The sequence below is a fragment of the Hipposideros armiger genome, unplaced genomic scaffold (genome assembly GCF_001890085.2).
Source record: "Hipposideros armiger isolate ML-2016 unplaced genomic scaffold, ASM189008v1 scaffold_59, whole genome shotgun sequence".
Lineage (NCBI taxonomy): Eukaryota > Metazoa > Chordata > Mammalia > Chiroptera > Hipposideridae > Hipposideros > Hipposideros armiger.
Genome location: NW_017731409.1, coordinates 272,479 through 299,935, shown reverse-complemented (window position 1 = coordinate 299,935; position 27,457 = coordinate 272,479). Strand labels below are relative to the sequence as shown.

The 27,457-nt window shown below is 45.2% G+C and overlaps 1 protein-coding gene across 6 annotated transcripts in view; it reads right to left on the bottom strand.

Annotated features, from left to right (window-relative positions):
• SLC8A3 (solute carrier family 8 member A3) overlaps window positions 1-27,457 on the bottom strand; it is a 149,085-nt gene that overhangs the window by 20,557 nt on the left and 101,071 nt on the right. For 5 of the 6 annotated variants that reach the window (XM_019641342.1, XM_019641345.1, XM_019641344.1 and 2 more), the window contains 2 exons: window positions 9,448-9,554; window positions 1,720-1,737 (listed from right to left, as the gene is read on the bottom strand). In XM_019641342.1, the coding sequence (XP_019496887.1) occupies window positions 1,720-1,737; window positions 9,448-9,554 (125 nt within the window). Of the gene's footprint in view, window positions 1-1,719; window positions 1,738-6,787; window positions 6,892-9,447; window positions 9,555-27,457 lie in introns of all 6 variants that reach the window. The other variant, XM_019641346.1, reaches the window with a different exon arrangement.

Sequence of the window (27,457 nt, the reverse complement as noted above, 5' to 3'; positions counted from 1 at the left end):
AGAGAGAGAGAGAGAGAGAGAGAGAGAGAGAGAGAGAGAGAGAGAGATGAGATGAGAGATTGAGCAAATATTGGAAGAACAAAGCGCTTGCCAGGCCAGACAGGAATCATGGCCGTGAATGCTCTACAGACATCCTCAGAAAGAAGTGGGGTGATGCAGCCAGTGCCCTCACTCCCAGGTCTGAACTTGGTGGTGAGGCTCAGAGTGAACATATTTACTTCTCATCTTTCACCACCAGGCATTATTAATTTTGTTTGACTGTCCACCCAGGAAAATTCAAACAAGGGTTTTAAATTTCCAGTGAATTTAAAGTTTAACCAAGGATTCCTAAATTAAAGGTTTACAGATTGCAAGATCTAGGAAATGACACCTTCTTTTTTTTCAGCTTCTCTTGGTATTTGTGCAAATATGTTGAAAGTACTATATAAGGAAGCTGAAATTAAATCACAGTCTTTGTTGTAAGAGGTTGGTGGGAGGAGGAGGCAAAAGTTGGAACGAAGAAGCACAAATACCTTCTCAGGCAAGAGGATGAGTGAAATGGAGAAGGAACACCCAGTGCTAGACATTGATACCCAGGGAGGATAGTGGAATATATGGGCTGGAGGTAGCCCTTATCCTATTGTTATAAAGTGGAAGCAAGAGGCCAAGGAAGCTGGAGCAATTTTTTCAAAAAGGGAAAATGTAGGGGTTTATCTACATTTTTTGTTTGAGGCTCCAAGGAGGCAAAGGTCCTTACTATGTAAACGACCCCCCTTCTCAAACCCAGGGTATAACCTATAGGTGACTTGGAACACCAATGAATTATATAAGATGTGTTGCCTCTTAAATGACCTTAATTTTTAAAAATATGTTCAAAGAACTAATGACGTGTAAAATGTTCTTTTAAAATATACTGAGACATCTTACGGTGGTTCACTCTGCCTGCACCATAAGCTACAGTATCCCTGGATATGATGGACATGCTTTCTTATCTCTCACAAAGTTACATGTTGTTCATGAGTGGATTCCACTGATTCAGGCAGACAATCAGGATAGATGTCTGTCCTACCACAGGATCTAGATTCTGCATGAGCATCTCTCCAAAATAAATCCTCTAACATTTCTATTTCCAGCCAGATAATTACCTCCACCTGCCACGTTATCCTAATTCTTGTTGTTCATGGCACATGGGACTTCAAGTGTCAATGACAAATAAACCAAAGTGCTAGCAATTTAGACCTCAGCTGTGATAAGATGGAAGATCTCCAGTATGTGTAAAATTCTAGGTTCTTTAACAATTGCCTTTCATGTTCTCACAGCAGCTCCTGAGTATTTCCCCTGGATTGCTCAAGATCAAAGTATGTTCTTTCAAATCCCATCATGAGGAGATTCAGCTCTGACTCTCATCCTTTCTTGCCCCACAACATGAGATGACAGGTAAACTAAGACTCAGGAGACATCTATGACCCACCATCTCTTTGGTAAGTTTCAGTTCCCTTCCTGGTTCCAGAGAGGGCCAGCCTATGCCTTTACCCACATCCACTGACAAAAATGGTGCTCAAGGAATTGCCTACGTCCTTATGATTACTTCAAGCGGGAAATACACCTCCTAGGCTTTAGGAGAACTTGTCAGGTTAACTTGAGCTTACAGTTCCTATTAAATAAATCAAAGGACTTTGGTCTTAAACTAAATAACAGCCCTGGCAAGAAGTAGAAAAGAGGGGGCAAGACACCTCTTACCTGGAGACAACAGGAGCGCTGTTTGCAAACGGATACCAGACAAGGGGAAGAAAGAAAAGGAAAGAACATTAAGGTTCCATCTTAAAAGTGTCCCCAGGCTTTGTGGTTGCAGCAGCATAAGGGAAGCAGTGAGCTTAGCAGGTGAGAGCTCTGCAGCCGCATGCGAAAGGCAGCATTTAAAGCATGCAGCAGTAGCAGCAGCAGCAGCAACAGCAGTAGCAAGAGGTGTGACTGCTGAGCATCAGGACCCTGCAGTTATGAGAGTTTCCTCCACGTGACTATGAGTTTCCCTGTGACTATGAAAGCTAGGGATAGAGGGATGAAGATAGGGGAACCAAGTGGGTGAAGCAGAGACAGAGCTAGTCATTCGTGATTTTCTAAGGAATCAAGTTATCACATCCATTCTGTGAAGGAGTGAGAATCAGTTACCTTGAAAACTTTACAGGTTGCATCCCTGCCAGAATAACTGACTTATCGGTGGAGAATATGACCCTGGGGCTTGAATAGGAGCTCTGGGCACTGAGCAATGGTGTACAAGAGTGGAACAGTGCCCAGTTCTATATCTTCTATCCCTAACCTCATAATCAGATCATGCTCAGATCTCCCAGGGCCCGAAACACTTCCATGGCCACAAGTGGCTTCATAGCCACCATGTCGGTTGGCACTTTGAGTTCCTCTAAAAGAATGGCCCAGTGAAAAAGTAAGTCCTGCAGAATGTTTTCCTTGAATGGTTTAATCTTTTTATAGATATAGCCTGGAGGTCAGGGCCATGCATGCCTACCACTTTGTATTGTGTGTGCCTAGCAAATTCACTGCAACTAGTAGTTGTTCAACAAACATTTGTTATTTGCTGACAATTTTAGTAATTGTATTTTTCATAAATCCTGTGTTGCTACATCTCTAGATGGTGGCCTTTTGTTCCAGACAGGACAGGCTAAATCAGAGTCCAGATATTCTGGACCAGAGAAATTGTCATGTTCACAGATTAAAAGTTATTCATAGATGGGAGATGACAAATACAAGGTCCTTGCATGGACTGGGAAGCTGAGTTAAAGATGGACCCAACACAGGTTGTCCCTAGTCCCTAAATTTGTACTTACGCTAAACTCTTTCAGATTTCAAGGTCCCAAAATAAAACATTCTTGTGACATACCACATTTTCATCTCGGTGATTAGTACAGCCCCTTATTCCTTGGCTCTTGTCAAATAAAAGTCTGGGAATACACTCCACATACTCCTGGTGTAGCTGGTGACTGATGGAGGTTGCTGAAGAAAGAGTGGGAGGGAGGGTGTCTGTGAATTGTTTCTTCTAAAAATCTCTAGGAATGCAACTCAGGCCTGTGATCCATCATCCCATATTCACAGCCATTGAAGACATATGTAGATCCAGAATCTTTATGGTATATAAGCAGCAACTGACTTTTTCTGCTGTCTCCCATATGGAATTACAAGGGGTAATGGATCAATGGATCTCCTTACCACATTGAGATAGATAGATGATGATAGATGATAGATGATAGATGATAGATAGATAGATAGGAAGATAGATAGGAAGATAGATAGATAGATGACAGCAAAAGAGCTTGTTCATTCTGCACCTTCTATGGATCTTCTTGACCCCAAATTCCAGTGAAGACCAGAGACCCAAATGCATCAATGTACCCAGGTAGGCCAGACAAGGGGCAGCTCTTCCAAAAGGTCCCTGGCTGCCCTGTTTTTCACTCAGACGCACCTCCCAACGCCAGGATCATCCCTAGCACAGCGAGAGGGCTTGCAATCAGCTGGCATTGTACCACTCTCTAGTCATTGTCTACATGAATCTGAGACATTCCACCTAGCAGTTATAGATGGGTCAGTGAGATCCAGGTAGCCCAACTTTGAGTGACACGATACCTCCAGGGTGTTTTTCCTGCTGCTGATTATGAGAAGCTGGAGCTGACCTTTTCCCTTTATTGATCCCCAGGGTCAGGTGAGAGTCATCTATCCCTGTTCAGACAGCCCCGGGACAAGCAGGAAAGAGCATAGCTCTGTAAATAATTGGAAGCATCTTGACAGCTTGTCAGGTGAGCCCATGGATGCGGTAAGAGGAGGCACAAACAGACCCCCTTCTTGGGGGAGAGTGCTTTCCTTTCCCACCTGAGACTTTCAAGGCCCAGGCCCAGGCCCAACAGCCTGGACTCTGCTCTCAGTGTTGCTCTCAGAACTCCACCTCTAGACCCCAGTGCTTACTCGGCTCCACAACCATATTTTTTAATCATCCTCCCTTTTCCCCTCCCCAAGCTTGTCCAAAACTTTTAATCTCACTTCTAACATCTATTTTGTTTGCCAAGAATAGAATCTCCTATTTCAAATCCAGTCCTTTTTTTTGTAAGGCAGTTGTCATTTGGACCACACAGAGACTATGCTGTTCTGAATGCCTAAGACTCTCCCGTGCAGCAGCGGTAATGAAAAGCAATTTCCACTGTACTGTTTCTCACTCCAAGAACAGCAGGGAATTCTGGAAATCAGAATGGGTTTTCATTTGATTCTGAGTCTAGATAATTCAAGTTTTATGACCTTTCACCTTATGGCCTGACGACAAAATGTGGGAAGACCTGAAGAAACTGAAAATTACTCCTACAGACAATAGAACAGGATGCCAGGAAACTGATATGTTTCCTATTGGCATCTACCATCTTGGTATCTTGATCTTGGGAAGATTTGGGGACATATCACACCAATGACTTGATGGAATCCTTGTCTTCTTACCTATGCCCTCCCCCATGACTAGGCTCCACCAGGGCTTTGTTGATATCTCCTTGGACAGAGAATCCAATACATCAAGAAGGAGTCCTCATATGGGGAGTAGCCACAGGCATTCACGTCTGACCAAACCTCTTGAAGAGCACAGAAGAGCACAAGGTTTATCTTAGGTCACTCTCTGTCCTACTGTTGATAGGCGTTTGTTGAAGGGGCAGATAAGAAGAGCCTCTTTACCGGTGGAATAAAATCATGGACAGACTTCCAACCTATTCTTGTCCAGAGCCACTGCCTTCTTTCCAGCTACCCTGTGTGATCCTTTGTGCTGCTTTCCTTGGCACCTAAGTAGTTGGGACTGTGGAAATTGACGAAGCTGGTTTACAGTGACCTTAGGTGTCTGCTGCATCCAACCAATCATGAGGATGTGGAATAAATGCACACGGGAGGTGGGAATGAGGTAGGGCAGATGTTGAGATAATTTCTGAGAATATTCTCAGTGGCAGAAACTGGAAGATTGGCAAGCCTGGGGAGCAATGGAACCAGAGATTTTTTTCTTTCTTCCAGCACTCTTTGGCAGTCAGGGTCATGGCAGCATCTTATTAGGTGGCCAAGGACAAGATGAGCATAGAAGATGGAGAGGACTTCTGCTTCTACAACATCAGGTGTGTCCAAAGCAGTGTGGGCATAGATCAGGTTAGGTCTGCAGAGAGTCCGCAGAAGAAAATGAGAACTGACCAATCATATGGGTCTGAGAAGACCTGTTGATGAGCCTTTGGGAGAGTAGCTGCTGAATCTCTTAGATCTGTCCTTGGGTGAAAGGCTGTATGATGCTCTTTGTCATGTAAATATGAAGTGGTTGCAGAATGATCACCCTTTTTGACAAACAAGTGAATCTCACTGTTTCATCTTCCATGAGGCTCTCAGCAGCGTATGTCTCCTGCAGAGGAGTGTCATCTCTTCCTCTTGGTATTTCCCAAGTGCACACTTACCAATTTCCACATACATTCCTCCACCACTTTCAGAGTAGTGGCTTCCAATCATTTTCTTCAAGGGAAGAAATCTTTCCTTACATCTACCTTGGTTGCAACATAATCCGTCCCATAGGAATGAAACCCTGGAAGATATTCCAAGATGAATGTCCAGAGGAAAGGAGATGAGGCCATTTCTCTGGTGTGGGATGAGGTGTTATCTTGGGATCTGGGTGATGTGCTCATTTAGAGATGTAAAGCAAAGGCAGGCTTCTGTGAACCATCCAACACCTGTTTCTTGAGGACCAACACCAACTATAGCATTTAGAGTCCCTTTTCCAATTGGAAAGTCCGTAAGTCAGTACTCTGGGCCTGCCCAATGTTGTCCTTTTCCAGGGCCCTCTGGCTAAGGAGATTTCCATACTTGGAATGACTTCCTTCCTTTTGCAGACTCTCAATTTTCTGCTTTGGGGATTGCATTATCCTAAAGCAGCCTGAATAAAGTAACTTACCTTGGGCTAGGAACAGAGGTAAAATGAGATGGGGCAGGATGCCAAAGGGAGGAAGAATAGCTCAGGGTTGCAAATTACATGACTACCTCAGAAGCCAGCTCTTTCTCCGAGAGCTTTCAGAAGCTGTGGCCTCTGACAAATGGTATACTTCTCCAGGCCACGGTCTACCCCACTGAAATAGCCAGGTAAAACACTTACCTTCGTGAAGGGCAGAGGGGCCTATGGGACACTCTGCAAGTGAATAACCTGCCAAGCACTCAACGGAGGAGGTTGGGGAATGCAGCAGAAAACTGTCAAAGCATCATCGCAACATGGGCCCCAGCCCCCATTCCAGACCATCCCCCATTCAATCCAGGCTAGAGAGTGAGGAGTGGGAGGGGAAGAAAGCAGGGGAGGGGCACCGGCATGCATTGCATCACATTCCTTTCTTTTTCTTCTCCTCCCCACCCACCAAGGAGGTGCCACATTTACAGGTTATTGTGTATGTGTGTGGGCTGTGCGGGAGAGTGCAGGGGACAGTGGTCATCAGATAACTGGAGCACAAGGCGGAAGTAACTCATGAGGGTAATGAGGAGTTGAGGCTGCAGCACTGCCCAAAAGGTGGGAAAGGAGGACTTGGAAATAAGCTAAGGCTAAGAAGGCAGAGATGATACCGAAACAGGGTGAGAGCGAGAATACAGGAGGGAAGAGAATAAAAAAAGTCTGTTGGTCAAAAGGAGGAAGGAAAAGGGATGAAAAAGGGGGAGAAAAAATACAGTTGCTTTTTGTTGTTGTTGCTTTTCAGTTTGTTAAAATTTTTTCTTTCTTTTTCTTGTTTTATTTTGTTCGTTTTTTTAAAGAATCTCACACCTGATATTCCACGTTCCATCCATTTCGGTTCACCAAGGGCAATGAAGAAATTCTCTTGCCTTTCGTATTCCTCCTCATCTACTATTTTAACCCTTATGGTTTTCCTGTAGGGACAACAAGAGAGAGAGTGTGTGTCGACTGGGTCGGCAGATTGGTTGGTCACTTGGAGTACAGCCTTTAAAATCATCCCCCATCACTCTTGGCACATGCAGCCCAGTCCCACCATGGTGGCTTTGACAGGACTATGGTGGATTGTATTGTTCTTGTATTTTTAAAAAAATAGTCATAGCTTTTCTTGTCTCCTTGGTCATAGTTGTTCTTACGGGTGAGAGGGAAAGGGAGCCAGGAGGCAAAGAAAAGTGGGCAAAGGAAGGGATCCAGGAGGACAGCGGGGACATGGAAAGGAAGACGGGGTTGATGGTGGGGAGGAGTCATTTTAGATCCTGCGGATGGTTAGTAGGAAGTGAGTTGGGCAGCACATTCCACTGGGTGTCACATGGTAACAGTGGTGTTTCTTTGGGCAGCAGGTAAACTACTGGTCCAGGGCCCTTCTACAACAGAAAGTATGTCAACAGTACCTAACTAGGTTCTCTTCCTTGAGTCTATGCCCATTCTTTACATGAGCCCCATAAATAAAAACCTAAAAGAAAAGTATTTATGAGGAAGGGAAATGAGAGAGAGAGAGAGAAAGCAAGGAAAGCGGGATTCTGTTATCATTTTCATTCTTTATCTCACAGGGCTTCCATGTTGGAAACTAAAATACACATGTATTAATCACAATAAAATATAGGCCTCCTTTAATATTTACAGCTGACGCACTCCTGGGAAAGTGTGAAGAAAATGATGTAAATCAGGAAATTCTAAATCGCCTTTGGACTTCTATCATATTGGGGTGATGTGTTTCAAGGCTGTCCCCCCTCAATGCTGATTAGCAAGGCTCCCAGGGACAAAGTGATGGAGGTTTCTACTCATTTCTGGGTATCTCAACAAAGCATAGTGTCTTTTAAAAACAAATCATCAGGAAATCAAAGTTTCCTTGAAAATCACTCCCCTCCAGACAGGCATGAGCCTGGCTCAGGCCTATGGTCACTGGAGAAGTTGCTGTGTGGGCCTGGATCTCCCGCTGTGGAACCACAGTGAGGTTGGTGGCTCCCAACAGTGAACCCTGATGATTATTCTCATTCTCTCTCTTTCTCTCCCCCACCCCCTTTTTGGCCTGGGACCTAAATGTTCTCTAAAAGGGCAAAAAGTGCCAACAAAAAAAGAGCCTAAACTGTCTAATCAGGGCCTCTGATATTTCTATTCCATTCTAAAAACAGTTTCAGCTTTGCTATCTATGAGGTGGTAGACTGATCTGAGTTGATTTGTTGGTCACAGGATTTGCTGTGCATTTGTGTGATGTGTGTGTGTGTGTGTGATGTGTGTGTGTGTGTGTGTGTGTATGTGTGTGTGTGTGTGTGTGTGTGTGTGTGTGTTTTATGAGTATAATTTTGGTCAACTTTCTGGCACTTTTTTGGACACCTTGCTCAGAGGAGTAGACAAAGTTCACTGATTTCAAGAAACATTTTCTGGGAGATCTCTCTAGGCCCCAGGCCCTGGGACTCCCTATGAGATGTGAGCCTGGCCTGTTTTTCTAGTGCGGGGACTCTGCTATAGGATGGGAAAGGGCTGCTCTGTGACTGTGGGCATGGCTGGAGAGCTCTGCCAGGGGAGGACTATTGCCTCAAATACTAGCAGCTCCCCCATCCATAGTGTCATCCATCCAAAATAGGGTTTCCTGACTTGCTTATTGGAAGTCTGGACTGTACAGAGTCATTGAAGCTGAAGGCAAAAGCTCTATCCACTCTGAGGAGTCCTGTGACTTCTTGGAGAAGCTTCTACTCAGGTCAGAACCCTCCTTCCCACTATTGTAACGCTCTGCTTCCATATCAAGATGTTCTTCATAGGGAAAACAGAGTACTATAGAGAGGTCTTTACCTAGACCTGGAATTCAAACCTGTACTTTCAGCTCAGTCAAGGTTAGGGAGAGAAACACACCTTGATAGCAGGGATATGGCAGATAGGATGGCTTCTGAGGACTGCTTTGGGAAACAGGATGAACCACAAACAGAACCCAAATCTAAACACATTCATTCTCAACGCCCAGGGACTATAAGCTTAGCCCTGAGAAGAGCTGCCCCCTGGAAATCTGTGCTGAGAACCTGGGCGAGTTTCCAAGTGCTGCCATCCTGCTTTGCGTTGTGCTATCTGGTCTTTCTTTTCTGTCTATTAAGCTATTCAGGAGAAGCAGCGAGCCTCATATATGATACTTTCAGGGCCATGACTGGCGCTCGCTCTCTCTCTCTCTCTCTCTCTCTCCCACCCTCATCTCTTTCTTGCTTTCCCCATATCCATTTCCTTACAAATATTACCATTGGCTCTTGAACATCCCTCTTACGGATACCATGTGACAGGTTGGCAGATGTTAGGACACAGCTGGGAGCCAAGAGAGGAAAGGGAGTGGTAAAAAGAGAGGAAAAGAGAGAACAAGAAAGGAAACAGGAGAAAGTGAACCAGAGAGGTAGAAGAAAGGGGAGGAGAAGGAGGCAAAGAGATTGGGGAAAGGAAGAAACAGAAGAGGAGAGAAGGTTAACGTTAGTGTGGAGGACAGGGTACTACACCTTTCTGAAAACTCATATCCACCATGCGGGGGCCCATCAGCTCAATGAAGCAATTCTTGTTTTTCTCATACGCCTCATCATCAATTACCTTGATGTGAATTGTTTTGCTGTGGATGGAAAAATAAGTGTCATAAGCAAGGAGTAGAGTGGTAGGGCAAGCCAGGCAGGAGAAGAAACAGAAAAAGAAGGAAACAGTGAAAAGGTCCAGAAAGGTCAAAGTTTGCCCCGACTTCACAAGGGGGCAGGGAGGAGAGGGCTGCCTTGGCCTCTTCCGGCCTCACTAGGCTCCTCCTGGGTTTCTTGTGGCTTCGTGGCATGGCCAGACTTGAAGACTGAAAAGAGCACAGGCTTCAGTCAAAGGTCCTGGGTTATGATCCTGGGTATGCTATGTGACCTTGGACAAATAACTGAACCCATACATAACACATGAGTTGAATAATGCTTACACCATCCCAGGGCAGTTGTGAGAGCAATGAAATAATATACATACAATGGCTTAGACATTTAGGTCCTCCCATCATGTTTGCTTCCTTATTCCTCTTGCTTTTGAAACAAGAAAGATTTTTTTTTTTAATTTTTGACTTTTAAAATCAGCTGATGCTGATCTGAAATGTTTATTTTACAGAAAGGGCAGAAGGGGCGGGGCAAGTTGGCCTGTGGGAGTCCTGCCTGGAAGAGTAGAACTTCTCTCTTTCTCTGTGGCTGTGACTGTCATAGAGAGGCCAGGAGGGCCATTTGGCTCAAGTCATGCATTCTTATAATTCACGACGGGCCTCAAAAACTACTGAGGCTCACTCCAAGAGCTTCTATAGTCACAGGGATACACGGACCAAATCATATTAACTCCAGGGCACTCTGAATTTATTATTAACATATAAATCCTACAGTGATCTTGTGACTAGCACATCTATATTGTTTTTTATGTTAAAAGGTGTTATTTTGTTCATTTAAACATTGAGAAAATATAAACCAATTTTAGTAATCTGTTTTGCATTTCTTCTTCTTGTTCTTTTTAATATTACTAGGAGCTTTAAAGATGGAGATGGACCTGGGCCAAGCCTCTCCCAACCTTTGTTTAATGATGGGGACATTTCAGGACCGGACCCCAGTCAAGCTGCTTTGGCCTCTCCCAGAGGATGTGAGACCTTGCTGGATGAAGGTGGGCGTGAAGCTGAGTCATCCTTCAGCAGCGGGGAAGAAGGGACCCAGCAGAAGCCCTGTTCAGCAGCCCGTGGGCATGCCTTCTTTCAGACTAAGGTGCCCCGAGGCCTACCCTTTGTTGAGGATAGTCAGGTCTTCAGCAGCTCTCTTTATTCTTTTTTATAAAGTAAGAATATCTTTATATTCTGACCAGGACAACCTCTCTGCTCTCCTGAGCTTTCTCAAGTCACCATGGGAGCTGGGTGTCTATAGAGCTACCTCTGTCCACACTGTCGGTCCTATAGAAGCAGATGTGGGTCCATCACTCCTGAAGTGAATGCAATAGCAGTTACTGAGCCACCCCTGGCCCCCACCACCCACTGCTTCACAAACCAAGACTCCACACCCTCATCACTTGCCATACCCACCCCAGTCACAGAAACACTCTGCTAGCCACCATAGAAAGGTGAGTGTTCGATCTCCGAAAGGCCACAACACTTGGCCTTCCTTCCTCCAGAGCAGGGGCGTTGGTGATGGAGACTGCCTGGGATCGAATCCGGCCCCCCACCTCTCACTGGCTGGGTGACCTTGGGCAACTTGCGAGAGCTCTCCCTATCTCATTTGTAAAGTGGAGTACTAGGACCTACTTCACAGTGTTCTTAAATGAGATAATGCATGCAAAGCCCTTGGCAGGGAACATATTCTCTAGGAAGGGTTTAATAAATAGCAACCGTTATTACTAAGAGCAGTATGATCCATTTGGTGGTTTGAGAGCAATATATGAGGGAACCTTACCATCTTTAGTCGTTAAGTAAGAAAATAAGGGGAAATCAATAAATTGAACTGGTGACCCAAGAGGTGGTATGGGCTGGAAATAGAAGTCAGGCCATGAAAGGATGGGATAAAACAGGATGCTAGCTCCCAAAGCGGTTATTGAGGGGTTTAGAAAGTGGAGGGTGGCAGCATGGAGAGTAGCTCTCATATTCTCCTGAAGTCTGGCCTTGTGCCCCTGTCAGCAACAAGTTCTGGGCTGAACAGATGACAAGTCCTAAAATACAGCATGACTAGTGCTTGCTGTGATTTTTAGCGAACAGATAAACAGAATAAGAGAACCATCGGCAACTTCCTGAAGACACGGAAATGAGGGCAGACATTAAATAGTGGCAAGAGGAATTTAGATTAGGGAGCTGGAGCCACTAGTTGGGGGAGGCAGGTGTAAGATTCCCTTACTGAGATCATTTATGGGGAAGGCATCACATCGGTTTGAACTTAAGATGTCACCTTGCCTGGAGGCTAGAGAAAGCCCTTCCAGATCTGGAAAACTGAGAAAGCTCTTAGTTCTGCTCAAGGCACAAATGAGGCCCAAGAATATTTAAATTTATTCAGTCACCAGCCAGGTCTTAAGGTCTCTTTCCAAACTTATTCCCCCAACTCAGTCAATGGCATCATCGTCTATCAAATTGCTCAAGCCTCAAACCTGGAATCACCCTTGATTTCTTCCTATCTCTCACCTCCAACCTGAATCCATTTAATTCACCACCATTTTCCCTTCTGCTATCAAGACCTAGATCACAACACCATTACTTCTCCCTTTGACTTCGCAATAGCCTCCTGAGAGATTTTCCTGCTCTCGCTTTTGCCCTCTTCCTGCATAAACCCTTCCCTGCATAACAACGAGTTATCTATTAAAAATACAATCCAGGTCCAATCACACCCCCTGTAATTGGATACATACAAAACCCTTACACACCGATAGGGTCTTGTATGATCCAGGTGCTGTTGACCTCACTGACTTCATTTATAACGTTCTCTCTGTTTGCAAGTCCCAGGCAGGCTGGTCTTTCAGTTCCTCCAATCAAGTCCTTTCCCACTTAGGGCATCATCCTTGCTGTTTTCTGTGTCTGGGTCTGTGTTTATCCTCATCCTTTGAGTCTCCACGATATACATGGCCTCCTCAGAGAGGCCTTCCATGGCCATGCTATCTCCTTGGATTCTTTCCTCCCCACCTCTTCCACCTTTCCACCACGGGTCACTTTCCATCTCGTTCCATCTGCTCATTCCCTTCCGTGCACAAGTCACAGCCTGAAGTTAGCTGGTCAGTTTATTAACTTATTTGTTTATAGTCTGTCTGTCCACATTAGACTGTAAGCTCATGAGGACAGGAAACTTGTCTCTTATTTGGCACTGTCGTCCTAGTGCCTGGCATAGAGGAGGGCCTCCATCATGACTCACTGAGTGACTAATCGTGAATTTCTAACACACCCAAGGCTTCATGAAATCACTGTGCTCTGCCTTTTTGCCTAAAAATGTAACACATTACGGACCAAAAAAAAATATTTTGAAGGCTATTTGGATGCCTAAGGGTTCTCAGTGAGACAAAAAGACCAGAAACCCAATGTTATTGAACTATCTATACCCTCAGCTTATTAGCCTATTCAATTGTCCCATCTACCGGAGAGCTCTCCAACAACAAGCCTACGTCTAACTCATGGGCTTAGGCTAGAGACTTTGAATCCTATATCTCTCCTATTCCCAATTCCTCCCTCTGGTCCAGTAGCAGTTACTACATGGTCATGGGAGTCAGCCTGTCCTGACCTGCTGTTCCTAGAGCCAGTAATTTTTTCAGAGGCTCCAGGGCCTGCCCTGCCCCTCCCCTGAGGGATGTGCCAAAGCTAAGACCTGGCTGTGCTGCTTGGGAAAGGTGCTCCCAGGAGATCTCCCACCAACAACCCAGAAGGGAATAGGAAACACATTTCTGGGCTGCTTGGCTGGCCTCTCAGAACATTTCCTTTGCATTGAGGACGCCCAATTCCAAATCAGCCCTCTGGTCCTCAGGGTATGGCAAAGAGAAAGACGATCTTTAACCACTGAGTTCCTCTAGGGTGAAAAGGGAAGGAAGCAGCATTTATTTGTTGAGGGGATGAATGAATAGTACATAGGATGAGGACCCTGTAAATTTCCCTTTATGCAAGAATCTAAGATAACATATACATTTACATTATATTCATCACCATGAGAAGAGCTTTCTTATTTCATCCTTACTTCAAATGTGAAACATAGGTATTACTATTTCTACTTTAAAGATGACCAAACAGCAGATGTGCAGAAAAATAAAGTAACTTGCCCAGAGTCACACAGCTAGCAAGCAGCAGAACTGGGATTTTAGCATACGTCTCCTATTACTCCTATAGCTTATTTCATACAAGCAGGTAGGCAAACTCTGGGTGCCATTCCTAAGCTGTGGCCACAGTAAGGACCCTCATTTGCCCCACTGTGGACACAACTCGGGAATGGCCCCCAGAGTTCTCCCATTTAAATTGCTCCACTTAAATTCAGGCAGCTCAGGCAGATAATAAGTGGCTCTGCCTCTGCATTGTGTTGTGAGTAGGCGGCATCCTAACCCTTTGGTTGTCCCTTGCTTGATATAATCTCTAAATAATCTCTGATTCAGTGACCTCTTCTCTCCTGATTCCTGCTAAGTGACTCTTCACCATATCAAGAAGGGTTCCTTTTCATCATTTCTAAATTTATCCTGGCTGCTCCTGGTCAGCTAATGCTCATCAAGCTTCCTTGACCTGGGACTATGGAATGGAGCTGGCCGTGGAGATTTTAGCCTTCTGTGGGAGCTTTCAGGAGCCTCACATTTCTGTGTTGGGTTTTTTTTTTAGCCTTTATCTCTCCAGTTGGGCACTATCAACCCCCATCTCTTCAAGCCCAACACTGACACTGCCCCGACCCTACCAAGGTCTATGGGGAAGGCTCCTTGTCTCATGAGAAGGCTTAGGATGCTTTATTTTTCTCTTGAAAATAAGGTCCCCGAAAACAGTGGTTCTTAAACTTTGGTGTGCATATCTACCCCCTGGGGATCTTGATAATAATGCAGATTCTGAGTCAGCAGGTCTGGGGCGGGGCCTGAGAGTCTGCATCTCCAACAAGCTCCCAGGGTTTGCCTGTGCTGCTGGTCCAGGGCCCAAGGCTCCTGGGAGAAGCATCTCTGACTCTATTAAAAGCTTAGGGAAAAGGAGGCAGCTGCTCAAACACTCTTGCCAGTCAGGGAAAGGAGGCTGGAGTCAATATCTAGCATGTCAGCCAAAGGCTGGAGTAATTGGGTCCATTCTGACACTACATATTGAGAGGGGCACTAGGGTGCACCTGGAATAGGGTGACTGGTATGATGAAGGATTTAGAAACCACATTTTAAATGAATTTACTAATATTCATAGAGTGCTTGCTTTGTGCCAGGTATTATACTAATGTTAACTTAATCCTCACAACAAACCCATGAGGCAGAAGCATCCCAGGCAAGGTGCTAGTCTCTGTGTGTATTATCTCATTTCATCCTCACCATAACTGGTGAGATAGGTGTTATTTTTACCCCATTTTATAGACAAGGAACCAGAGGCCAAGAAAACTTAAGAGACTTGCCTAAGGTTATAGTTAAATAAGTGGCAGAGCTGGGGTTTGAATTCAGACAGTGTGGCTCTAAAGACTGTGTTTCTAACTGGGATCTGATATGTGCATCCAGAGGAGAGCTTTCTCCAGGGGTAGGTGGCATCCACTCCAAATGGTTCTGGGGCTGTTGCAGTGCTGCTTCCAAAGGCCTGGGGGCCATTGGCAGGGAGGCGGGCTTCAACTCTATCACGTTACCAGTGAGGTGAACTGGCTTGTAAGGGAGTGATTGCCTCATTCCTCGAGGTATTAAAAAGTAGGATGGTGACCATGCATGAAAACAGCCATAGAAAGGATTCCTACATGCTACAGGAGGTCAAGTAGATGACCTGCAAAGGCCTACACCCAGTGGTATGCTGATAAACCAGCTGTTTGGGAGAGAAAGAAAAAAAGGAATCTCAATTTGGGGTGTATGCCTTCCATGGTGTAAATACTCCCACTGTAGTCAATTTCAAGCTACTAATACTTTTAACAATCAGCTTGCAAAATTCCTAAACATTGAACAATCAGCTCTTATGAATTGGTAGGAACCAGTTCTAACATACCACTGACCGTGTCAGATTCTACCAAAACATTTGAGAGAGGTTGTGATGGGAAAAGGTAGTTCTGATAGATTTACAAATTATTTTTACCACTTACTAGAATGTGCTCAAAACGGGTAACTGTCTGATAAAGTAAGGTATGAATGTGCTTATTCAGACAAGACTTTGTGGGGGAAAAGGCTCCAAGATTTGGCTTTTCAAAAGGCTCAAAGATTTGGCTTTCAAAAGGTGGGTGGGTGAGGAAGCTGTGTTAAATTGAATTGCTAAAATGTCCCCTCTAAGATATTCTGCCTTAATCCTTGGAACCTGTAACTAAGATGAGATAACACTCCTATAATGTTATATGACATAGTGTGTTACATGGCACAGTAGACCTTAAAATGGGGAGACTATCCATGTGGGTCTGATCTAATCACACAGGCCCTTAAAAGCAGAGAGCTGTCCGTGGCTAAAGAAGGGGGACCCAGAATCTCTTCAAAGCATGAGAAGGACCGGACTCGCTCTTTCTGATTTAAAGATACAGGGTGTCACACGAGCAGGAGAATAGGCAGCCTCTAGGAACAGAGTGGTCCCTGGATGACAGACATCAAGGAATGGGGCTTCAGACCTAAAGCCACAAGACACAGGATTCTGCCAATGACCTTAACGAGCTCAGAAGCAGACACTTCCTCCGAGCTTCCAGATAAGAGCCCAGCTGGCCAATACCTTGTTTTCAGCCTTGTGAGGCCCTGAGCAGAGAACCCAGCCAGCCATGCTATGCCTGGACTTCTGAGCTACAGAACTGTGAGATACCAAATGGGTTCTGTGTTTGGCTTCTAAGTCTATGACAATTTGTTACTCAGCAATGGCCCACCACTATGGGAGGCTTGTTTACTTCTGAAGTCAGGAACTGCGCAATATGATCTGTTGGAGCTGTCTTGCAGTTATCTATTTTGTAATCAGAATACTTTGTCCTGATGGCAGGGCCACTGCTAGGCTATGTACAGCACCTTTGTGCAAGGTTGAGAAAAGATACAGCCCTAGAGATATACTGCTTGGCATGGACAAGGTACCTTTCTCTGGCTTGTGGAATAGCATGTCAGGGTACAGGGCTTGACATAGAAAGCATTGGCTGCATTTTAGCCTCTACCCAGAGGTGTTTATGCAGTGCACAACCTGCACAACTGTGAGCAGCTGCCCTGCTTGGCAGACTCTTGCCTGATTCACTATTCCATACATGCCTGAACCAACAGGAATCTAGGATAGGCTGAGGCAGAGACATGAGTTTCACTGAAGAACTTCCTGCAACTTGGGGGTGGGGGCCAGTCAGATGGGTGGGAGGATGAATAGGCAGGGAGGCACAAAGTGGGGAGAAGGGTGCTTGAGAGTGTATGGAGGAGCATGACCGTTGCTTCTTTGGCATCTATTCTAGACCCTCCTGATGAGACCTCTCTGCTTGCAGCTTCTCCATACATTTGACTAGTTGGGATGATCAAAGAAAACCCACAAGGATGTGGCTACCCCTAGGCAAAATGGAGGAACATTTTGTCTCCACTGACAATTAAGCCCTAACTGCTGGGCATGTCCAGGGCACACACCCACGTGTTTGAGGGCTTGATGCTCATTCTGTCCATTCCAGAAGGTCTGGGATCATTACTTGGCACCATAGCTCATGATCAACTCCTTTGCTGTCCTAAATATCCCTTTTTCCAATGCCCGAAGAGCTCATGCCTGTGGCTAAAGGGAAAAGGGCACCTGAGGTGACGGAGTGATTTGTGGACCTAGGCTTCAAGATGTGGTCAGAGGCAAAGCGGGGTCAAAAACCCCAAAGGCCACTCATTCTGTTTCCCAAAGGTCAGGGTAAAGTGAGGGAATTTTTAATTTCTTAGAAAAGCAGTGTTCTAAAGCAGGCACCCTTCCTTTTGAAGGCTGTCATGCCTTGCAGGGCAGCTATACAGGGTAGAAAAGATTTTAAATCACAAATTTTTATCTTCTCCACCGTTTCACAGAGGATAAAGACTAAACCCTAAATCCCAGGAATTGTAAGCTCTCCGTAATGTCCGTCCATCCATCCATCCATCCACCCACCCACTTATTTATCAGAAGCACATTCCTGCTATCATGAAACTGAAAACCAAGTGGTGTCAACATGTACAGAAAGCATCCCTTTTGCCCCTCCCCTTTGTTTGCGTCTGTGGATTTCCACAGGGTAGGGAGTAATACTGAGCTCTAGGAAATTCAGTATCTCTATGGAGGGAATCAGCTTACTCACATTCCTCAGGCAGCTCAGATCAGTCTTGGTTTAAGTATATCACAAACCTCAAGAGGCTCCTAAGCTTGACTACTGCTGCTCCTGGGCACCGTGCAAGGATAAAAGTATGTGTGTGTGCTCACACACATGGGAAGCTTAACGTGCTCACCCATTGTCTAACTACAATTTCTCTGCTAGCACAAGAGTGCTCTCATCTCTTTTAGCCACAATAAAGATTTCTCTTCCTCTTTGCTGCTCTGGGGTGGGGAGGGCTTCATATTCCTGAGTGAATGTGTATGCATGTGAGTGGGGGTACGATGCCGTGGGGCGAGGGTTGGGAACACTCCACTATACATCAGAGGGACAATCTGGTCTTTTCGAAAGTAGTACCTGTAGGAGCCTTGCCTAGTTATTCCCAAAGGGGAATTAATTTCCAATCCCCATAGCAGTGGGCCTGTGCAGGTGTCAGCTCTCTATGTAACTCAGTTATTTAGACCCTATTTGAACACCAAGCTTGCCCTGCCGCCCCTCAAGGGAGGAAAGGGAGGGTGATACGTAGCTCCAATTCTTTCTGTCTTCTAAGTCAAGAGGAGAAATTGAGAAAAACCCACCAATGGTCTGGGCATAAACAGTTTCTGTGCACTGAAGGTGATAAATCCCCTTCTTGGGAAGGCAGGGAGAACAATCTATAAAATCATTTTATTTAACAGTGTGTCTGCTATCAGCACTGAAGAGAATAAATGGCTGGTTATCTGATTCATGGCTTTGGAGATGTTGGCTCTCTCTGTCTTGCATTCTCTTTCTGCTGGGGACCTCATTTTTTAAGAATGATTTTGATCCAAGCAGAAAGAAGTTTCTATTGCATAGTCATGAAACTTCAGGTCCATGGAAAACCTTCTAATAATTATGAAGAGAGAAGAGCTGGCTTCCAAGGACCTGAGTCAAACACAGCCAAAGCTGCTGCCTTCCACCTTGATTTCCTGTGCAATTGAGCACCTACAAAGCCCCTATTTCTGGTGGGTAATTTCTAGAGATCCCAGTGAATTGCAAATCCAGGAAAGATTACTGTCCTTGGGCTGGGCGGAGAAAATCCTTCAGTTAGAGACTTAACTACGTGGCATGTTAGTTGATTCTGTAGACATTTTATTGACTGAATCCATTAGGGACTAAACTAAAGCAGAGCTGCAGCACTGCACAGCTGCTGTGGACTCCATTGATGTAGAAGTCAATGGGAATGCTTCATGTGGGGCTGTGCAGTGCAGGGGCCCTGGGTGAAAGAGCAGCCTACGGATGGCGTGTCAGCCATTGTCGCCATTTTGGGCATATTTTTATGTGGGTCCCAAAGGAGGTGTCGGAAACTTCTGCCTGTGAGACTTTTAGATGATCCGTTTTCTGTTTCAGATTTCTTCCCATCTTCTACCAGCCCAATGGTAAATTCTTGCTTTGCACCACCTAGAGACAAAATGGAGCCTAGGCTAAGAGTTAGAGCCAGCGGGGCTGATTCCTAGGTCCCTGCTCAGCTGCAGGAGTGCTGAGCACTGTATCCTCTGCTCTAACGCGAGAAGCTAGCCTGCTGCTAGTTCCACAGAACTTGGTGATCTTGGCAGGAGCACAGGAGGCAAACCTCCTGGGAAATGGAGAAGCTAAAAGCAGAAGCTGAGATTTTCACAGCAGAGAGGGGGATGACAATTCTATTTGCTTTGTGTTTAAAGGTCTGCAGTTCTCCCAATGGTCAACGGAAGAGGCTGATAGAGACAGGAATAGATCCAGGGCCAGAACCAGGGTGAGGTGAGAGAGGCATATGTGCAAAACTTAAGGGCACACCAAACAACTCAGTAATTACAACAAATACTATTTTAGTGCAATATTTTCAAAAATCAGAATTAATGCAAAAAATCCAGGACAGACAAAATATCAAAATTTTACGTAAAGACAGGACCCAAACCTGCACTTGCATGACTCACTTCACTCAATCCTAACCCACTCTACTGGTCATTTGGTGCCTGTGGTATCGTGGAGAGGATGTTAGGCTAGAGGGCAAAAGGCCTGAGTGTGAGTTCTGCTGCTGCTGCTTGCCTGTGGCCTTCTCTAAGCATTTACCCTTTCTGAGCCTAACAAGGGGGATGAGAGGCCTTATTTCTTTCTTGGGATTTTTGTGAGTAGTGAGATGAGCAAAACCCCACAACCCTTGTTTTTGGAAATTGCAGGTCTTACTCATCAGAGAGAGAGAGAGAGAGAGAGAGAGAGAGAGAGAGAGAGAGAGAGAGTGTGATGTAAGTAGGGTTCCTACTTCACCCTTCAGAGCAAACCCTTTAAGCCTTTCAGGAAACCAGCCAACTTTCTCAGCCTTTCAGAATCCACCCCTTCATCACATCCTCCACTCTTCACCTGCCCCTCCTCCTCACCAAAGGAAGCACCCACCTTCTTTTGATAGGCAGATCTCTCTATTTTTAGACAATAGGGCGGAGATAAGGAGGGTGGAATGTCTTCTCTAAGGACATTGCCTTTGAACTGTGCTTTGAACAGTTGGCAGCCAGTTCTCTGTGGCCCTAGCTTCTGCCTCCCTGGCCTTGTCAGGTATGGTCCATCTCTCCTGTTGGCCACACCACCCTGCTCTAACCACTGTCACCTCTGGCCAGGACCCTTGCAATAGCCACCTCATCTGGCTCTGCTTCCATATCTCTTGTCCTGTCATAGTCCTTTTCCCTCTCAACAGCCAGAGTGCTTTTTAAAATTCTTTAAAGAAAAATCATAACATGCCACCATCCCCACCCTCCTGCCCCCCACTGAAACCCTCAGTAGGTTCCCATTGCACTTAGAATAAAATTAAAACTATGTAAACTAGCCCAGGAGTTCTGAAACTTTAGCATATTCACAATCATCTAGAAGGCCTGATGAAACACAGAATGCTGGACCCCATCACCAGGGTTTCTGAATCAGGGGGTCTGGGTGGGACCCGAGAATTTGCATTTTGATCAAGTTCCCTGGTAACGCTGATGCTGCTGGTCCAGGAGCCACACCGCGAACCTGATGGAGCCTGCAAAGCTCAGCCCTGCTGGCCCCCAGCTCCCCCCATCCTAACACGGTCCCTCCATCCACTGCCCCAGCTAGGTTTGCCTTCTCGCCGTTTCCTCAAATGCAGCCACCTCATTCCTGCTTCAGGGCCTTTGTACTAGCTGTTTCCTTGGCCTGGAGCTTTCCTTCTCCAGGTATTCTTATCTCCAGGTCCTTTTCAAATGTCTCAGCTTACATGTTACTTCCTTGTCCAACCAATCTGATTGGCTCCCCAGCTGCTCTCCATCAAATCACCCTGTCGTGTTTTATCTTATTTGTTTGTTTGTCTGTGTTTATCTGTGTATGATCTGTTTCCTCACCAGAACACAAACTCCTTGAGAGCAGAAACCATGACTGTCTCATTTACCAGCACTTGAACAATCTCTGGCACATAGACAGCACCCAATATGTGCTTGTTCAATGAATGAGTGAATGATTAATGAATGCTGCTAAGTGGTGAAGCCAGAATTTGCCCCAATCACTGACTGCAGACCCTAACTTAACACTTAACATGGAATTATACTGGTAAGAGTGCTGTGGCAGACCCAGGGCTGGACTCGCTGACTCCATCCTTACCCACATTACTCACTTCAGAGTGCTAATATTGGGCTACCCTTACAAAGTGATCACTTTAATCGCCCCTCTCTCCTATCCCAAACAAATCTAAGCTCCTCTGGCCTTCAAAACATACATAAAAGGAGTCACCTTGGCCAGAACCAACCTGGCTCTGCTGTCACTTCCACTATTCAGTCATGGCTTCAGTTAAGCATATTTTCCACTGTTCCTTCTGGTGACTGATGCCATGAAAATAATTATCTGTTCTGTCACTTAGTGAAGAAGAGCATGGGCCCTAGGGTTAGGGATATCTTGATTCAGCATCTAAGAGTTTCAGGACTTCTGGCAAATAACTTAATCTATATGAGCCTCAGTTTCCTTATATGAAGATGGGTGCAATAATTAAACCTATCTCATAGGATTTTGAGATGATTACATGAGACAATGCAAGTAAAACTTGTAGCACAGTAACTGGCATATAATAAGAAGTCATATAGAGAAAGACAAATACCATATGATCTCACTTACATGTGGGGGGAAAAAAACAAACTCATAGATACAGAGAACTGATTGGTGGTTGCCAGAGACAGGGCATGGCGGGGGTGGGGTGAAGCAAAATGGGTGAAAGGGGTCACAAGGTACAAATTTCCAGTTATAAGTTCTGGGATGTAATGTACAGCATGGTGACTATAGTTAATAATACTGTATTGCATATTTGAGAGTTGCTAATATACATCTTAAAAATTCTTATCACAAAAAAAATTTGTAACTGCGTGGTGATGGACGTTAACTAGACTTATTCTGGTGTACATATTTCACAATATGTACATAAATCAAATCATTATGTTGTATACCTGAAACTAATATAATGTAACATGTCAATTATATTTCAATAAAATATGTAAACATTAAAAAATAAGCAGTCATAAATGTCACTTAATTTGATGATGGTCTGCTGTTTAAGTTATAACTAGAACAACCAATAAAAGGATTATTCTTTCCCTAGTTTCCAGGATAGGGTCCCAAGAGGGCAAGATAGTTGGGAGATTGACAAGTGCTGGTTTGGAACCAAGCAGGGGACTGTTTGAACTCCACGGTCTTGCCTGAGGAAGAATTACAGATAGAGGGGTATGCCTGGAGAGGGCTTGCATTTCCTCAACGCCATTCCTCATTTTCATCTCACTGTGCATTGACCTTGGCCTGTCTTAGGAAGTCTGTTTGGAAATGGGGATTATCTTTCCCCTGCACCTGCTGCCCTAATGTTAGCTGCATGCCTTTCAGAGACTAACCTTCTCTACTATCCAGCACTGCTCTGTGTTCTTTCCTAGGGTGGAAGCTCAGAGGTGGTTGCAGAGGCAGTTTATTTGCATATTTTCATCCCATTGGTTAGATAAGGGCCTTCAAGGGTTCTGTCTGATCTCCATAAGGGAGTATGTATGCAAGAACCAATGATACTAATTTGTCCTACAAAAGGCTCCTCAACCTTGGAGGAGGAGGTCTCTGTGCGAGATCAAGTGGGTGGGAGCAGCAGTGAGTTCACTTCCTTTTAAGCCTGATCCTAGTTCTCATGTTGACAGATACACACTCCCATCCACATCCTTTCCATTTCCCAGTGATGCAAGAACCTGATTTTGTGTCCCAATGCTGATTTCTCAAGCTTCTTTCCCATCCTGCCCCCACCTCAGTGACTTCTCCTGAGCTCTGCTCCCTTACTCTGTCCGCCAGGCTGGTGAGGTGGTAGAAAGGGTCTGTTTCCCTCTCATAACACATCTGCCCTTCCTCCATTTGTCACCTCTCAACCCTGTGCAGGGCCAGAAAATACTCATTTTGAGCACGACATTTACACACTCCTGTCCTAATGGTGGAAATAAAATGAGTTTGGGAAAGCCAGGGTTCCACCGAGAGGCAATAGCCAGCCCAGAACGCCCTGGACCCTCAGTTAAAATCATGATTGTTTATACTGCGCGTTGTGGGCGGCCGCCTTTCCGATGACATTCAGAGCATGCAACAGTCAGGCGGAGTCGTTCACCTGAAATGAAAGGCAGTTCAACATCACTTAGCATTAGGGAAATGCAAATTAAAACCACAATGAGATACCACCTCACCCCGGTCAGAATGGCTATCATCAATAAATCAACAAACAACAAATGCTGGCGAGGCTGTGGGGAAAAGGGAACCCTGGTGCACTGCTGGTGGGACTGCAGGCTGGTGCAGCCATTATGGAAATCAGTATGGAGGCACCTCAAAAATCTGAAAATGGAACTACCTTACGACCCAGCAATCCCACTCTTAGGTATTTATCCAAAAAATCCCAAGACATTAATCCAAAAAAATATATGCACCCCTATGTTCATTGCGGCGTTATTCACAATAGCTAAGACTTGGAAACAACCAAAATGCCCATCGGTAGATGACTGAATTAAGAAACTTTGGTACATTTACACAATGGAGTATTATTCAGCTATAAAGAAGAAGGAAGTAGTACCTTTTGCAACAATATGGATGGAACTAGAGAACATTATGCTAAGTGAAATAAGTCAGTCAGAGAAAGACAAATATCATATGATCTCACTTATACGTGGATTCTAAGGAACTGAATGGATGGGAGAAGTGGATGGAGATAGTCTCAGAGACACAGAGGAAGAACTGAGGGTTGTTAGTTGGGAGGGGGTGGGGATGAAGGAGAGGGGAAGGGATGAGACAATACAAATTGGTAATTGCAATATGGCCTCAGGGATAGAAAAAGATAGTCCGAGGAATACAATCAATAACGTTGTAAGCATTTCTTAGGGGGCCAGATGGACCAATGCCCTTTTGGGGAGTCCACTTCATAGTTGATGTAGAGGCCTGACCACCGCATTGTATTTCTGAAACTGATGTTGAATAATACTGTATGTCAACTATAATTATATATACATATAACCTCGGGACATGGAGTAGAGTGCGGGAACGGATTCAATGGAATTGTAATAGATAAGCATGATATCGGGGGTGGGAGGGCAGTGGATGGGGAGAGGGGGGTTGTTACTTTGTGAGGGTGAAAAGGGTAACTATTGCATTGTTCTGTACACCTGAAACTAACAATAAAAAAAAAGAAAAGAAAGGCAGTGACATTCCAGGGTGGTAAAAGAAAACATAAGGACAGCGCCAATAACATAATCCTTTTAAAATTCTACATCTGCCTGGAGGGCCTTTAATCAAGGATTTCAAAGCACATTCCCGAGATCTTGCCCATTCATCTGTGCCACATCCCTGGGAAAGAGCTGGCAGGAGGGTGGCAGAGCACTATAAATAGAGCACTGTATCATCGTCTTTGATGTGAACACTATGTATTTAGACAGCATTTCTCTGAAGAGCTAAAGGGCTCCACACACATTATATTATCTAATTCTAGCTCGTTCATACAGCAGCCCCCATATTTGCTGCCTTGTAGGTAGTTTGGAAAAGCTTTGGATCCACAGAAATTCACAACTTCAATGACTACTCTTGCCCCGACTGCTCCTGCTTACGTCACAGGCGCTTCTCAGCGCTGCTCCTGCTAACCCTAAAGAGCCAGTGCCCTCGCCTGACTCACCTTTCTACGTGTCAAACACTCGGTTCTAGGCCACTGACAGCAAGGGCTATAGGAAGAAGCCATAATACATTTCCTGACTGTCAGATCGCATTGGGGTCTGGCTTGTTGGGTTGTGAAAGCCTTGTGTGCATGGCTATCAGATGGACTTCATGATTATTATGAAGATACAAGGCAGGGACTGTGTTTACAGGGTGCACTGATAACACAGGCCCATGGTCCAGGCTAAGATACTAGCATAGTCTTTCTATTCACCTTGAAAATGCACATTACCTTTAAAATTGACCAAGTGGATTTTTTCATTTGTAAGAGCTTATGTATTTCCCTTCCACTGATACCACCAAGGAGATGATGTTCTTCTGCTTTGTACTTACAGACCATGTCACAGTTGTAAGGAACCAATCAAGTGTGTAATTATTTCCTTGTTTGTCTTTTCCACTGTCCTAAGCTCTACAAGGACTGAGGCTGTATTAGTTTTAATGTTTCTGTATCTCCAGAGTTAAGCATGTGTCAGATGCTTAATAAAAAATATTTGTTGAACGAATAAATGAGGGCAGGAGTGTTCGTATGAGTCCCCAGTGAGCGTTCTCTGGTTTAGAGCTTCTAATCGTGCCCTTTTTGGCACTGGTTTAAGCTCCATTTTAGGATATTCTAAGGGCCCCCCACTCACACTGCATCTCATCATCCAGTCTTACCAACATGCCGCCTCCTCCTGGCCCTTAGGAGAAGCCTTCTCTGCCTGTCCCCAACTCACTAGGCCTAGTCTCATCCAGTAGTTTAGTGGAGATCTGGCCCCGGCTTATTTGACCTTCCCACAAAAGCCAGCATTCCCAGCAAACTATCTTGCCTACAGCTGTATATGTTGTATGGTGGGAAAAACACATAAACTCTGGAGTCCTGGAAATGTGAGTTAAAATCTGAGCTCTTTTGCTTATAGCTGTGTGACCTTGGCCACGTTCCGAGCCTCTTTGAGTTTCTGTGTCTTCAGCAGTAACACGGAGCAGAGAGCATCCACAGCGGGTGGTATGTGGGGGCTACATGAGAAGACACGGGCCCCAGGCTCTGTAAATGACGGTTCCTTGTCCTTCCATTCTCCCCTCGACCCTTCCTTGACTCATCCTCCTTCCTGGCTGCCGCTCATCCTTTGGATAGTTCTGTCACCCCCTACGTTTTAGGCTCCATGCTGGAAGTGTTGAGACTCAGACTATATTTAGATGCCTTAGCTCTTTTATTTTTTATACCACTGTGTTGCTATGGTGACGGCAGGAGGGAAGCAGGAGGACAGCCTGAAAGGAAGGATGGAGCTCAGCCATGAAGATCAGCAGATCTGGCTGGGGCCTGCTCCTGGTGAGCGGGTGCTCTCCGAGGACCCTTGCCTGTGCATTCCATCAGGAGATGCCGCCAAGAGATAAGAGGAGGCGCTGCCTAATAAAGGCTCTTAAGAAAAGAGGAGATAAGGAGGACTGACTGCTGATAACCCCTCATTCCCCTGGCCCAGCCACATCCTTTGCTCCTGGAGCCTTCCTCAAATGGCTTCTCTATCAGTCAAGTCAGGAGACAGCAAATGGGGTTGGGTGGAGGAATGACATCATGATGTTGGAGTTTGGAAGATGCTTAAATCAGGCTTCTTTCAGGAAGAAAGTGGGGACATTCTTGTCCCACTCAACTCTGAGGGTTTGGAGGAAGAAACAATGAGGCCCAGTGTGACCACATTATGGCCCAGTCTCATCATGAATTCAGTCCATGGGGGAACCAAAGTTGCACAAGGGCAGAACGGAAGAGAAGGCTCCTTTATGCACGTGCAAAACTCCATACACTCTGAGGTCAGGCATCCCAAAACAATCAGGCTGAACTCTTTTTTTAGTAGATGACGAACTGGTCATCAGGGTCCAGATGAGGTCACAGCCATGTCTGGCCTTAGTGGAGTCGTCACAGCGCCTAACAGAGCAGCTGCCCATGCATGGATGCTCTGGGTGGGGATCGGGGGGAAACGCTACCTTACAGAAGGGATGTTTATCAGCTGAAAAGTCCCAAAGGGGCAAGTGATATTTGGACTGAAAATATATTTACTGGACAAGCATAAAGTCTGGAAACATATATAAGGACATGAGTGTTTATTTCTCACTCATGGGAGGTTTGAGGGAACTATATGAGAAAGGAAGGAGGTTCTGATGCTGCTGTTGAAGGGGGCAGTCAGAGCTGGATGAAGCTTTTAGCTCCTCTAAGTTCTGAAGACCTTGTGATGCACCCCGACCCATAAGCAAGAATTCCTCTAAGTCAGACACTGTGCTTTACACAAATAGCTCACTTAATCTTTCCCAGAACCCTAGGAGGTACTATTAGCATTTCTATTTTGCAGGTGAGGAAACAGACTATTAGAAGTTAAGTGATTCTGCACAAGGTTACCCAGCTAGTAAGTAACAGAGCCAGGATTTGACTGCAGTGGTGTGATTCCAAGGCCTATGCATA